A 15,425-nucleotide genomic window follows, 5' to 3' on the forward strand; every position below is an offset into this window, starting at 1 on the left:
TATATTCTATCAATACCTTTACAGTTCAAATTCTGATGATGGTGTTTGCTTTGACTATAAAGGTCCAATCTGCACACGAGTGTGATCAGGGATTCTAATAAAAAAAATCAGACAAGGTTTCTTGATTAGTGTGTGCATGTAACTCAAGGCTTTATTATTTGCCTGTAATGAGTCTCGATCCGATATTATTACAGTGACGAGTCGTGTAGTTAAGTATACGGACATGAAAGTGTTATTAGCTGCTAATAATTGTTCACACACCGTTAGTACTACACAGTAACCTACCTACAATTTAATCGTTGAACGTGTCTTAAGCCCGTGGCTCGAAGAGTTGGCTGGATATGGGTAGTTCTCTATGAGATAAACTTGAACTATAGCTTTACATTACCTACAACTACAATAGCATATGTTAGAATAAGTTAGCAATATACAATTGGAGATACAGTGGTTGCAATGAAATCTAGAAGGCAAACATTTTTATTACGAAAGCGGTGATGCGAACAAGATTCAGAACTGGATACGCGATAATGTACAGCTAACGAAGATCTAGGATTAGATTTAAATTTGCTAAAAATAAAACAATAGATAAGTTATTTTGTAGATGACAAAAGTATTTAGCACAGATAGAGGGGATATTTGTGAGTAAGCTGATATCCTTTGAGATACTATAGTAAATTATGTTTCAATAATTCTTCATACTTAATTAGTAGGTATGTCATAAGGATATCTTTTAATTTAACCAATCCTTCCCTTCTTAGATCTAGAGAGAGAGAGAGAGAGAGAGAGAGAGAGAGAGAGAGAGAGAGAGAGAGAGAGAGAGAGAGAGAGAGAGAGAGAGAGGAAGTATCCTGTAGGCTTCACCGGTTCATGCGAGGCTTTCTGCACGAATTTTATACATGCGTTGACCGAGGATAAGGAGATGCTGTAGATAAAAAATATTCCATTGTTATTAAACAAGTCATTTGGCAATAGTTATAAGCTTTTAAATCAACTTAAAGACAAAGTGTCCTAACTAAAATATAAAAAAAGTTGCTATTTTAACCAGTTGCAGATTCTTGCCTGCCTATTTAAGCACTTGTCCCCGTGAGTATGTAGATACACACACACCAGCAATTTTTTTCTCTCGTCTTCTCCTTCTTCCCGATAACAATGTTTTCGATAGTTTTCTTCGTCGGAGCTTTACTCGTTATCCTCATCACAAACTGGCTTTACAATTGGTGGAATCCTAAGTGTAATGGAGTCCTCCCACCAGGTTCAATGGGCTGGCCGATTCTCGGCGAAACTCTTTCCTTCTTTGCCCCTAACACAACTTTGGATATTTCTCCCTTTGTAAAGGATAGGATGCAAAGGTAATAATAATAATCATAATAAATCAAAATGCAGTCAAATAATCATTATCTTCCTTTCTCACAGTTATTGTTTACGAAACTTTTCAGATACGGGCCAATTTTCAAGACTAGTGTAGTGGGAAGGCCGATAATAGTATCGACCGACGCAGATCTTAACTACTACATCTTTCAACAAGAAGGGCAGTTGTTTCAGAGCTGGTACCCGGATACCTTCACCGAGATATTCGGGAGGCAGAATGTAGGTTCGTTGCATGGATTCATGTACAAGTACCTTAAAAACATGGTTCTGAATCTATTCGGTATAGAAAGCCTGAAGAAGATGCTTCCAGAAGTTGAACAGACATCAAAACGGAACCTACAAAGGTGGTCGCTCGAAACTAGTGTCGATGTAAAAGATGCAAGTGCACAGGTATAATCAAGAACCAAATTAATCTCACTATGCTATTCTTTTTCCTTTTTTTTTTTTTTTTTTTTTTTTTTTTTTGCTTTACACATTTGACAAATTTATTTGGGTGATGTATCTTCTGCAGATGATATTTGACCTCAGTGCAAAAAAGCTAATCAGTTATGATTCAGAAAAATCGACTGAGAATCTAAGGGAAAGTTTTGTAGCATTCATACAGGGATTGATTTCCTTCCCATTAAACATTCCTGGATCAGCCTACAACAAATGTTTACAGGTGTGCAAATAAATAATTGATGACAATCAATTGTTTATACGAAAAAAAATATTGTCAACTAACTCATATTAATTTGAACAGGGAAGAAAGAAGGCAATGAAGATGCTGAAAAACATGCTACAAGAAAGACGAGAAAGGCCGAGAAAAATCCAAACCGATTTCTTCGATTATGTGTTGGAAGAACTTCAAAGAGAGGATACGGTACTCACGGAGGCGATTGCTCTGGATTTGATGTTCGTGTTGCTTTTTGCCAGCTTTGAAACAACCTCCCTGGCAATCACTTTAGCAACCAAATTTCTTGTCGAGTATCCCCTCGTGTTAAAAGAATTGACTGTGAGTAAAAAATAAATTACCATCATTCATACAATCAGTCCTGGTGCATTTTATTAACATGCCTTTAATAACAGGAGGAACATGAGGCGATTATTAAAAGACGGGAAAATCCGGATTCCGGACTTACATGGAATGAGTACAAATCAATGAAATTCACATTTCAGGTGAATCTTCATTTTTTTTCACCTTACACCTGAATTTTTTTAATAATTTCTAAGTTCTTACAAATTTGAATAATGCAGTTTATCAACGAAACAGTCAGACTGGCAAACATAGTTCCTGCAATTTTCAGAAAAGCACTGAGGGAAATTAAATTTAAAGGTTAGAGTTAAAACATTGACTATAACTCATAAGATCATAAAAAGAAATTCCAGATTGGTTCATATTGGCATATTTTAATACAAATTCTTGGTGGCGCAGAATATACTATTCCAGCTGGTTGGGCGGTTATGGTATGTCCTCCAGCTGTGCACTTAAACCCCACCAGATATAAAAATCCTCTTGACTTCGATCCGTGGAGATGGGAGGCAAGTATTAACTACCAAACTATATTTTTATATTTTATTCATGCAAAAACTCATAATCACGGAAATATCGACGCCTACAGGGAATAGACACGAATGGTGCATCAAGAAACTTCATGGCCTTTGGAGGCGGGATGAGATTCTGTGTCGGAACAGATTTTACTAAGGTGCAGATGGCTGTCTTTCTACATTCCTTGGTAACCAAGTACAAGTAAGAGTAACGAATTCTGTAAAAAAAATAAAAAAAATTCCGTTAATGCATGAATAAAGCTTTGAGAAAACTAACCTCTTTGCAATGTCAGGTGGACACCAATCAAAGGCGGCAACACCCTTCGAACTCCTGGTTTACAGTTTCCTAATGGCTATCATATTCAAATATCTGAAAAAGAGAAAGCAAGTATAGGGTCAGATAAAGAAGACACCCATGCAAGCCAATTGGATGGGTAGAAAGACACACCTGTGCCATTGATATCCTCAAGCTGCAAGAGAACAAGAATCGATGAAGCCAATACGAAAAAGTGATATAGCAATGGAAATTTTTAACCACAATGCGATGAAATTGTGGTTGTTACACATATCGAGGCACATAAATCTATAAGCCAAAATACAGATAAGCAATAGAAAAATCTGAATATATGATATATATAATGTTGTCAGTTAGTATCATTAGCTACTATGTTAGTAGTATATAGAAGTTTTTCCAGTATACTATTATGTAAGTTCTGGTCATTGGAATACTATTAGTTGACATGAATACAATATACATATTGCTAGTTAAAGTATTACGCCTTGGTTGTCAAATGTCACCACTATCCATAGGTTTTCTTTCTTTTCGTCTTCTCCATTCTACTCAAGTGAACGTGTTCCAATACTCCTGATTTGTTGAGTCTTCCATGCTTGTGCTTGTCCTTATGAACATGGTGAAGATAATAATGGTAATCACTTTCCCCTAATTTGGTCTTATGCCTGTGCGCCTCACTGTGACTACTTCGCCTCCTATGAGTATCGACATGCTGCTTGTGATGCCTCTTTTCATGCCTATGATGTCTCTTCAAGTCGATGAGTGACGTGCCCGCGTCTCTGTGATGCTTCCTTATGTGTCCACTTCTCTTGTCATAAGTCCATACATGATCCTCCCACCAGTCATATAAAGGGTCGAAGAGTCCTTTTTGATGTAAAAGCCAGAGTAGAACTATAGCTGAAACTCAGAAAGACGAGATGTCAAACGCTTTTACCTTTGAAAATCGAGATACTTAACTCGCGTATTGAAAAAAAACCCCGGTCGGTAAACATGGTACCTGTTGGAAAGATTGCTAGAAACAGACCAAACATCAATATCCAACTCATGCAGATATATTGTATATGGCAGCTGAAGTCGAAAAACCCAGAGCACTTCCTTCTGTTTCGTACAAAATATCCGAGGAACATTGTCAGATGTCAGCTTGAATGAAAAAAATTAACAATGTTTTTTTGGCTAAAATGAATGGAAAACATCACATTAACGACGTATTCTGTGATTTGAATGAATAGACTTTTCGACCTAGAGGAAAATACAGTACCTGCAACTTTTTCCAGTGACGAAATCTGCGAAACCAGTCCAAAGTTTGTTCCACAGCACTTCAATGGATTCAAAGAAACCATTTATACTGGTCTTCGGAGGTTGAAATGGAATCTGAATGGTGACCATGATTGTTGAGATTTAGTTGACTGATGTGAATCCACAAACATATTTAACCATACGGGAAAAGTACATCATTCTTTCAGACTGATAGTTCGTTTATAGAAAGAAACCAAACACCGTATCTTCGTTTATCAAAAAATAACAAGTATGAAATTTCAAGCAAGTTGGCATGCCATAATCGTCTTGCAGTAACAATGTTCACTTTGTCTACAGTGTGATAACTATTCGCGAAATATATGTCTCCTTAACATTTGTTTATCGATAAAAAAAAGGTCCGAAAACATTCAGTTGTTTGGTCAGTAAGTGACAATACCCACATGTAAGCATTATGTTGTATTGATCTTAGACTGTAGCCAAACCTGAGATCCATTTTCAATAACAGTAGCCGTAGTTGTAAATTGACACTCTGCTCTGTCAACTTCACTAAAATCGGAGTCTTTCAGTATGGCTGCAATCAGATTCAGTAAAAGGATGCATTCAATATAATTTTCAAGTCCAATATCTGGAAATCGGGATCAATAAAAAACCTAATATCGCCCCAAAAGAAATTTGTTTTTCTAATCAATATAAATTATACCTGCACAAGCATATCTTGCAGCTTGATCAGTTGTTGGATACAACTTAAATGATCGGGTTATTACTTCATTTGGCTTCATTATGTAAAACTGTTCCTGCATTATCACAAACAATATGAAATATTAACATTAATTGCATTGATGTTTGATCTGGAAACACAATTAGGCATATCGTAGCAGTATAAGACCAAGTACTTACCTCCATTAGGCTAACACCAGATGAGCAATCAAACTGCAAGACAACCATAAGTAATTATCCAAACTATGCAGATTCAAGCATACGGAAACACATCATTTCTGAAAAATCTAGCTCCTTCCACTAATGTTTCTTGAATAGATTTAATTTGGGTAAATTATCAGTTTAACGTGGCATATAGTTAAAATTACCTATAAAGAATTGTGTCTTTCGTAAATTGAGTACATATCTATCTTATGTATGTACTAACAATCATATTTTGTATAACACTATCTTACAGTAAGGCTGTAGGATGCTTCAACTTCACCAATATTTTTTGTTGTAATTGTTGCAGTCCCAAATTGTGTCAAAGCTTCAAAAGTTGGCACAGTGATGGCCAAAATTTTGCCTGGGCTCCTGAAAAAGGTAAAGTCTATCAGACTAAAAAACTTACCAGTGAACAAATTGTCAAGAAAAAAAAGAAATGATATCAAAAATAAAAGTAGGACGAAATTAGTTTGGTTCTTAAATCTGAAAACATATAAGATGGTATATATCCCATCTTTTTATCACAAACATAAAATAAAACAAAGATCTCTTCATTTTTTCCTTTACCAACCTTATAGCCTTTTCTTCTTTAATTAATGAAATACCGAGTAAGGAGAAGTGATGGAATAACAACGGCTACAGAAATTCTGAATAAACACACACAAACACAAACCTTTTGTATTTGCATGCCCTTATATATGAAAAAAACATGATAAAATGGAAACATTTAAGCATTTTCCTGACAGTTCAGATTAACCTTTGATACACATATTCTATATCATCAGCTCTCAGTTCCAGCAAAAGGTTTGTATTAAGAACTTCTGTGATGCCTATGGAAAATGCATGACTTCCCGCATTCTGCAGATTCAATAAAGCCGTTAGGCATCCGTTAATGGATATTCTTGAGAATCCAAAACTTAATTTATATCCTAAAACGTAACTGGATGTTGGTTTATCCTCTCAAACCTTCTTTCCACGCAATAAAGAGGAACCTGATTCCGGCTAATTCTGTTCTGGTCTGCCTGAAAATAGAGAAAGGCATCATATGAGATGGGTTATAATGCTACGAAACTGTTTCATCATCAAAAGCTGTATGAGTTCACAGGATAAATTACTCAAATACTTACGTCTAACAAGATCTGAATTCGTTTGCATTTGAAGAACAAAATTAGAAACACTTTTTAGGTATTGTTTTCTAACTTCATAGTTAATACTTCATAAGAAGGCCTAAAAGTTAATCGATGGTGAGTTTACTACCATTAACAATCAGAAATTACAAAACCATGATATGCAAAGACAATCCATTTCAGACTCTGCAAGAAATTAAACTGCGGAGAAAAAAGCCTCATGCAAGGAAATCAAGATATAGAGGTCAAATCGATTAACTGACATCCCAAAAGTTCCACAGTTGATTATGCAAGCAACTCCAAAACGGTGCAGCACAAAAGTCTGGTTGCGTGTTAAAAGCCTCATAACTGACACCAATTTTGTTGCATTCAAGACCATCTAGTGTAAACCTGACTCGTTCAAGGAGCATCCACATGGAAAAATTGCTCCCCAGATTTTGAGGTTGACCTGAACCACCCTTCAATAAGAAGATAGATTGTATAAATAACCAAATATGAAACATCAAACAACTTAAATTTTATAGGATGAACAGACCATTTGTCGTTTACCGCTTGGTTTCTAATTCGGAGAAGGTAATTTATGTTTAGTCGACTTTATCATATCATGGTTTATGCATTAAAAATGGTGAGGCATCATCATAACTTTGATGAAAACCAAGCCAAAACTTGGAAGATGGAATATAAATCCCGCGCCAAGAAATCTACCTGTCTTGGAACAATGAGGTAGAAGTCATCGAATGAGGGAATATCAGTGTATCCAACATAATCTCCAACCATGTTCACCCTCAAAAATTTATCACCAGATATTGCAGTCCTATTCTCAGGACCCACAATAACTTCCTGCAAAGAGTTCCGAGATTAGTTCTAATGCCATCATTCCATAGGGCAGCTAATGAAGGGTTAAAGATAAAAGAAATAAGCAGTAGTGGATGAATAGCAACTTTATTTTTTCACCAGATTATTATATGTAGACTGAACACATTTATTTCTATTCACTAGTTATAATAGAGAACATCAAAGTCTACACATGAGTCTACACTAGTAATAATTGTGTAAGGGTTAGGCCTTCTGATTGTGATCAAAATGGAATTTACAAAGTGGCTTACCGATATTTTTGATTTTGTCTTAACCTCAATGCGTATACTAAATTCAACAGACCGCTGTCCAATGCCAAACACATGGAACCTAACATCAGCATGTTAAATAAGATAAGAGAAAGAAGAAAAAGGTAATAATGTAAGCAACTAAGCATGATTTCAAGATTGAAATGGAAAATATCAATATCATCACTAAGGCCCAACTTTAGTATCTATTTGTGAAACCTCGCAAGTGAAGACACTATTAACCCATAATAAATTATAGTGAAGCAACTCTATGCTCTTTTAACTCATTGGTTACCAGAGAAATTAGTTTATTCGTATGACTAAACCTCAGATGATACAAGCATTATGGGTAGGAAATGAATCAAAACCCAAGTGAATATATAGTTTAAAATATTATGTCCAAGTCAAAATTTTGCATCTGACATGAGAACCTTGGCAAAATAAGAATAGAAAAAAAGTAAACGGATACCTTACCAATCATCTGTAAAACGTAGACAATGTGCTGTATTTGCCTTCCCTTTCATCAACTTGTCAACTAAACAATCAAAACTGTAAAAATCATACTGCACTTTCAAAAGCATTTAGGTTCATTCTAGAGGGATGAGTTAAATACAGGTACTGAACTTACAAAAGTTTCCACACGATGATGGGACCCTGCGCTGGTCTCCACAAGGACAGCAAGTTGGCTATGCAGAGAACAAATATGATAAAAAAAATATTCAAAGGGATTTAAACATTAAATGAGCAAAGGATTATTACTGCTGTTGCGAAAGTTTAAAATCTCGAGTCATATTTAATATGGAAACTGATCAGCATGGCAGGTCTAAAAGAAACTGTCTTAGAGTCGAGACTTCAGGTGCCTTGCATTACTTTTTGTATGAAACTAACATAGAAAACAAAAAGCGATTTTTCCCTTTCGACTCTTGCTCCAGCAACAATACTTCACACATTTACACTGTTTATAGCCAAACAAAATACAACCGTACTTATTAAACTACTGCTAGATATAATACCAAGCTCTTAGCAAGACCACTTATGGAGGTTTTGTATCCTATGTGCGTATGCTTAAGGTACCAACTAAAAAATTTTCCCAGAAATTTTATCTGACTAAGCTGGAACTGTTTATTTCTGTATTTCCAGCTTACTTCCAATATTATTAGGATCAAAGTTTGAATGGATTCACCTGCATCGAACCAGCTAAGTACTCGTACATTTACAATTGAAAGAGTGGACTTCTTTCATCCAGTAGATTGTTAATGGTATCAACTGATCACCCTAGGTCCATGAGTGGATGTGGAAGCAAATCAATGAATGTCATAAATTTTCAATAGCGTGGGAACATACATGGAGACTAGCATCATTTCTGAAGATTAAGGGTTACATAGAAATGCTTAAGACAATGAATTGGCTCCTTTTTTTTAATTCTTATTTTCTGGAAACCTATCACAAAATCATCAGAAACTGCCTACATAAATAATAAATGTGCATCAGAATTGACTATCACTATCAGGAGAAAAGTTAAAGCCTTCAAACTTTTTACCTGAGTATGCTCAATAATGTGACCATTCTCATCTCGCAGCCTATACAACAATTTTGTCAGAAACGGACAACCAAGAAAATGGAACAGTTAGATCACATGATATTCTCATGAAAAAAGAGAATAAATAAACAGGAAATCACAGTAAGATGTTTTGTGATCAAAATATAGGAAGAACCACTGAAACAAACATTTTATATGTCGCACCGACAGCAATTTTTCCTAATTTGGCCCATGAACTTAGTGGATTCGTCAAATCCTGGTTCAAGTGTAATTGAAACTTCTGGTTTAGAAGAGAGACTTTATGAAAAATCTCTAAACACTGAACAGTTCCCAAATAGTTGTTATCTGTAGTACCAAATGGCCCGCAATTGCTTTATGAATATTTCACTAATCCCGGTTATTAATTCCACTCGTCCTGTTATAGTTTTGCTCTGAGTTCAATTCAGTTTCCATATCTAGTGATCTTTGATAAAATACGAGATCGGAGATATACTTTTGTAAATGGAGAGAAAAAAGACTGGCAACTTAGCATAGCAGAAATGGTAAAATATCTTTCCGACTCTTATTAGGCTCTCATTTTTAACATTTTATTCTTCTTTCCATTATGTTATCTGCCTTCATTCATCCTCCTTCCCTATACAATTTATGCATTCAACTTAGTCTGATTTTCATACGGGAATCAATTTACACTAATCCTCAAGGCACCACGCGCACCAATTAAAAATTCAAATGCTTCCAACTAAAATACTATATTCAAAATACGGTGAAATCCAACAAAGGGTAATGAATTAACGGAGAGAACGGCACATTATCATAGAGGGAACTTGCCTCTCACACATTTTAACAACATCTGCAGCAGCATCAGGCTCGCATTTTCGTGTTTGAACATAAAATTCTTGGGGCTTATAAGCAACATCCTACAAGAGAATTTTATACACGCAAATCACCGACAAAAGAAAACCACATATAAACCAACTAATACATATTCGTATATATATATATAAAGATGAACCGAGCGGCAAAATGTATAAATTAAAACAATGGACGACCTAATTAAATGAAAATTACAATATACCCGTATGTATGTTAGCTCGTACAACGCATAAGCAGCGGATTTATTGATAGTTATAACCGGAGGAACTCGAAGCGTGCGCATATTGTCGGTGGAGTTCTCCTCCGCTTCTACTATTTCCGCCACCAGCGACGCCTCCCTCCCACTCTACAGTACACCCAGAAAAATAAAAAAAATAAAAAATAAATAAAAAAACAGAGCATCATCAGTGAAGAAACTGGCATCGCTTGTAAGCAAACGAAGACATTATCGCGCAAAAAAACATACTGATTCGCTGGGCACAGCCAAATCGATAACGATCTTCGAAGTGCAGTTGAGCCCTTCCGATTCCGAGACCTTTTCGCATTTCTCGAGTTTCGATTTGGAGAGGATTTGTATTGCGGAGACGCTGTGGGAGAGTGAAAACAAGGTAATCGCTACCAGAATTAGGGTTTTCATGGCGGAATTGATCGATTGATTGAAAAAAAATAAAGATTACGGAAAAAGTGTGGAGACGGTGGGTTTGATTTGGGGATTTTGAAGGCAAAGGAAAAACCGTTTTGGCGGGCGAATAACTGCATCCGGGGTTTTGTGTTGGATTGTTATTTTGCAAGCGACTCCCTTGAGTTTTTATTAATTGGTTTTTGGCACATAACTCCCACTACTATGATGATTACAACATTTCCTATTCATCGATCTGCACCTGTCCGTAATTAGCACTTTCGGAAATTTTTTTTTTTTTTTAAATGAAAAAATAATTCTGATTTTATTCCAAAATTTGGATGATATTCGAAAAAGTTCAAATATATTTTATTTTATTGATCTAATAATTATAAATTTTAATAAAAAATACTATATATTTTTCCATCATTCTTCACATATTGTTGCAATTAATGAATCTAAAACAGCTAACTATGTTACCATTTTATTGTTGATTCAAAATATATATATTTACTTTAAATTAAGCTTGTATAAAATTAACTCAATTTTTCGATTTTATTTGTTATTTGATTGATTGAATTATTAAATATAATATAAAAATAATTTATTTGTTATACAAATATAAAAATCCTAAAAAGTTGCACGCGCGTCGCTCCACGCATCACAAATAAATGTTATTCTACGGCGCTCAAGTCAGTTACGAATTTAGAACGTATAGAGAAACATAAGAACATTAATTTTTTATATAGGCAAAATATAATTCTTTGTTCGCATAAATCATTAATTTGAAATTAATGACGACAATAATGGAGAATTTAAATTTTATTTACTTTTTTTTATATATACATATATGTATATATATAAAAGCAAGACTTTATAAACAATATTCGGAAAAAAATACAGTTTTGGTATCTCAAGTTTGCACTGATTTCACATTTGGTCATTTATGTTTCAAAAATTCAACATTTTTAGTCTTTTCCGTCATTTTCCATTAAAACTAACGGAATCAAGCGTGTGCCCGTCACTGCCTTAACTAACGGAAATGACAAAAAATGTTAAATTATTGGAACATGAGGGACCTAATGTGGTTTTCGTGAACATGAGGACCAAATTTGAAATCAGTGCAAACTTGAGGGATGAAAACTGTAATTTTTCCGATAATAGTGCATTTCATTCGCAAGCAGTTGTGAACACAAAATAGTAGTTTCAATACCAAACAACAGTCTATTTTACAAAACAAATATTCTTACAGACATATCAACTGAATCAATTAGCAGACAGTTAATATTTTTTTGCTTCAATAGCTGATTTAAAGAACAGTACTGTGGATTTAACATGATAACAAAATTATGCTTGCCCGAGATCAATAGGGTAGTGATGCAGACTTGTGCAGGTGGTCTCGTGTCTACGAACAAGTTCCTGAAGTATTCATAGTTCGTCTCTTCATGATCGGCTTTGCGAATGCACTTTTTCGCGAATAGTTTTGTGCATGGTTTAGTAAGTCTATTTTTTTGCATGTCTTTGTATATATATATATATATGTATATATAAATAAATAGAGATTACTTTGTAATCAGAAATGTAACCATATACTTCAAATTATTTATTATGTAATGCGTTTACAGAATTATTAGATCGAAACGGGTTCTATGGTGTAGTGGTTAGCACTCTGGACTTTGAATCCAGCGACCTGGGTTCGACTCCCGGTAGGACCTATACATAGTTTGTCAAATTCATAATTAAATATATTTTTTTTATTTCTAGATTTGAATTTTTAATTTCACACTAATATAGATCCAATTTTTTTTTTTTATCACGAAATATAGGAAATACTTTGTTTGTTGAACCGAGGATGGAGAATCATTAATGACCCGGATTTGTTGCTAGCTAAAATCTTAAAATTGCGCTTAACTGGACCTAAATGTGCTTGAAACTATGACGTGGTGTATAATCAAGGAAAAAAATTGCATTTGTATGAAGACGAATCCAAGCAAAAAAACATAACATTTCTCAGGCTGACTTGAAGAAGTAAGCAAAAAAACAAAAAAAAGAGAGCAGGAAAGCTACTGAAAATATCTGAAATAACTATACAAAAAATCTGAAAATTAGATATAATATATCACCAACCGAGCACAAATCAATCAGAATAGACAATATACAACAAAGCAACATTCGAAATGTCACATAACAGTGTTGGTAGAAACCAATTCCGACGCTTTGTCGAAAATGACCTCTTATACCAAAATGACCTCCATTCAAATTTCATACATTATTTATAAGATATTTATATATCTTACAAAACAACTTTTGATTTCTTAACATCGGACTCCTTTGATTTTCTGCCAAGGATGGCAGTATGAAGAATCAACATATCTGAATAACAAAACAGAGGGCTTTGTGAAAGAAAGATGAACGCCCACCCCAAATTGTTATATAAATATTTTAGTTTGGTCTGTAGACATCGCAATTATTTCCTTCAATTTCTATGGCTTCTTCCAGCAATAGCTAATTCAACATCAGCGAAGATGATAGAGGGTGGATACGATAATGACTTGTATGAATACAAGGGTTGAAGTCAAACCAGAAATACTGAAATTGGTGATGTTTGGTGCCATAACGCAAAATTGATTGGGGATAGAGATAAAATGAAAAGAGCGTTTTTGTGATTTTCGATTTGGATGCAGAGGATTCTCGAAAGAAAAAAAAATCGGCGTTCTAATGTCGATTATTGAGTACAAAATCGGTTTTCGAATACCGATATTTTTTGAATTTTTTTTAAATAATACATTATATATTTGGTTAATTGATATTTTTTTAATATTTGAAACGAAAATGTTTATCACCATTCGGTGGCGTCTACCACTCCTTTAACACAATCGAGTAGAGTTTTTCGTATCTCAAATATTTATTCGTTAGATAATTCATTTGAATAATCCTCCATCAATCCCCTAGGTTGATGCACGAGAGTATGAGAAAACGGTCTTAAAAAAACACAGATAATAAAATCGGTATTTAAAAACCGAATTTTGTAGTACAAGTCGGCATGACAATACCGATAATACAAAAACAAATCGGTGTTGTCATGCCGATTTTTACTACAAAAGTCGGTTTTTAAGTACCGATTTTTATTAAAATAATCGGAATGTGGTTACCGACTTTAGTAACAAAAATCGGTATTTGCAGACCGATTTTTGGTATCGTCGAATTTTTTTCCCAACAAAAAAAACGACCCAAAAGCAAAAATAAACGGTTAAAACATATTTCATTTTGTTCTCCACCCTCGTAAACCTCCATATCATTGTTTTCTGGTTCCATCGTGAATGTTTGGTATGTATTTGATAATTTTGGTGTGTAGGATTTCTTGGTGGGTTTGTGAAGAAGAAGAGTTTTAAGTCGTGAAATAAGGAAGAGGGGTTTCTGGATTTATGTATTTTATTTGGTCTTGCACAAAGGAAATGATTTTTTTTTTTTTTTAATGTTTTGTATTTTTTATTTGATTTTAAATTTCGTTAAGGGTAAATTAATATTTTTATGTTGGATGTCTTGAACTAATAAAAAAATGGGCTTGCATATAACCGCCGCCTTAAAGAAAAAGTAAATGAACTCCGAAGTCCCAGCAATAACACCTAATTGCAAAAGATAAATACAAGAACTTTAGAGCGTATATTTGACATTTACATTATTCTGTTAGTGTAGCTAACGTTAGCTACCCCTTGATAACCACAAGGTGGTTATGTGCTTGTATTGATACCACGAGGGGGTTATGTACCAAATGGTCAAACCACAAGGGAGTTATGTGCTATTTACCCTAATTTTAATTATGAGTGTGAAATCTAAATGTCAAATACTATACAATGCTTAATCCTAATTCCTAATTAAGGGCTTGATTGTTTTAGCTAGAATCAAGTGACAATTTTATAAACAATCACCACCTTATTTAGAGCAACTCCAATGGTAAAGTATCAAAATCGATCATCAAATATTAATTAATTTGATGATTCGTTTTATTGTTTTGATACTCATTTACTCCAACCGCAAGCATTAAATGAATTATCAAATATTAAATATAAGTATAAATATATTTAATATTGACACATGTCAATCTATAATAGGTTTGTTGGGTAGTTAATATTTTGATACCTCTTTTTTAGGATGCATTTTTGCATCTTCGAAAGTTGAATATCAAAATAACTACCAATTTAATTCCTCATTGGAGAAAAAATAGAAGTTATGCCATTTGATCCCCCATTTAATTCCTCCATTGAAGTTGCTCTTACTCACAATCACTGTGTTCTATTTTTATGATATCTTTTGCAAACACCATCTTATCTTACACCGGCAAGAATGTAACATTCGATTATATTACATATTTAGGGCGTTTTTCTTTTCCAAAACCTCATATTTCTAAATAAAATACAAATTCATAATCAACGCATAAGTTTTTTTTTCAAAATTCTTTATATTATAGGCATATTATATATATATATATATATATATATATATATATATATATATATATATATATATATATATATATATATTATATATAAAAGTATGAATAGTTTGGAGGTTTCTTCCCTTTTTTGTATGGACAAAATTACCCTACAAAATAACCTTTAGATATATGATTTATTGGACAACAAGGTCATTTAACTATATACTTTGATAATAGTAATAACTAATAATAACTCTTCCTTGATAATTGAGTTCAATTGAATTTATATTAACAAAAACACGCAATTAATTAAAGATGACATTTAAAATTGGCAAAAGAAATACACAATGATGTACTTTAGCT

General features: G+C 33.9%; 2 protein-coding genes and 1 non-coding gene across 3 annotated transcripts; 2 read left to right on the forward strand and 1 right to left on the reverse strand.

The window, feature by feature from the left end:
• Positions 1 to 589: 589 nt before the first annotated feature.
• CYP87A2 (cytochrome P450, family 87, subfamily A, polypeptide 2) lies at positions 590 to 3,671 on the forward strand. Its single transcript, XM_012990917.2, has 9 exons — positions 590 to 1,349; positions 1,437 to 1,758; positions 1,880 to 2,029; positions 2,111 to 2,362; positions 2,437 to 2,526; positions 2,605 to 2,683; positions 2,783 to 2,889; positions 2,970 to 3,097; positions 3,189 to 3,671. Exons 1-9 carry the CDS (start codon positions 1,150 to 1,152, stop codon positions 3,331 to 3,333), a joined length of 1,473 nt encoding a protein of 490 aa, XP_012846371.2. The 5' UTR covers positions 590 to 1,149; the 3' UTR covers positions 3,334 to 3,671.
• Positions 3,505 to 10,771, reverse strand: HAP2 (hapless 2). The gene is made up of 18 exons (XM_012990933.2): positions 10,475 to 10,771; positions 10,211 to 10,354; positions 9,964 to 10,052; positions 9,136 to 9,175; positions 8,224 to 8,281; positions 8,070 to 8,130; positions 7,599 to 7,677; positions 7,198 to 7,332; positions 6,756 to 6,950; positions 6,307 to 6,387; positions 6,123 to 6,223; positions 5,617 to 5,734; positions 5,342 to 5,374; positions 5,145 to 5,238; positions 4,927 to 5,015; positions 4,446 to 4,558; positions 4,185 to 4,285; positions 3,505 to 4,084 (listed from the first exon to the last, which is right to left on the reverse strand). Exons 1-18 carry the CDS (start codon positions 10,643 to 10,645, stop codon positions 3,696 to 3,698), a joined length of 2,091 nt encoding a protein of 696 aa, XP_012846387.2. The 5' UTR covers positions 10,646 to 10,771; the 3' UTR covers positions 3,505 to 3,695.
• Positions 10,772 to 12,270: 1,499 nt separating this feature from the next.
• TRNAQ-UUG (transfer RNA glutamine (anticodon UUG)) lies at positions 12,271 to 12,342 on the forward strand. Its single transcript has one exon. It is a non-coding gene; the product is annotated as a tRNA-Gln (tRNA).
• The last annotated feature ends 3,083 nt before the right edge of the window (positions 12,343 to 15,425 follow it).

Source organism: Erythranthe guttata, chromosome 5 (genome assembly GCF_056151865.1).
Source record: "Erythranthe guttata isolate IM_541 chromosome 5, IM_541, whole genome shotgun sequence".
In the NCBI taxonomy this organism is placed as follows: Eukaryota; Viridiplantae; Streptophyta; class Magnoliopsida; order Lamiales; family Phrymaceae; genus Erythranthe; species Erythranthe guttata.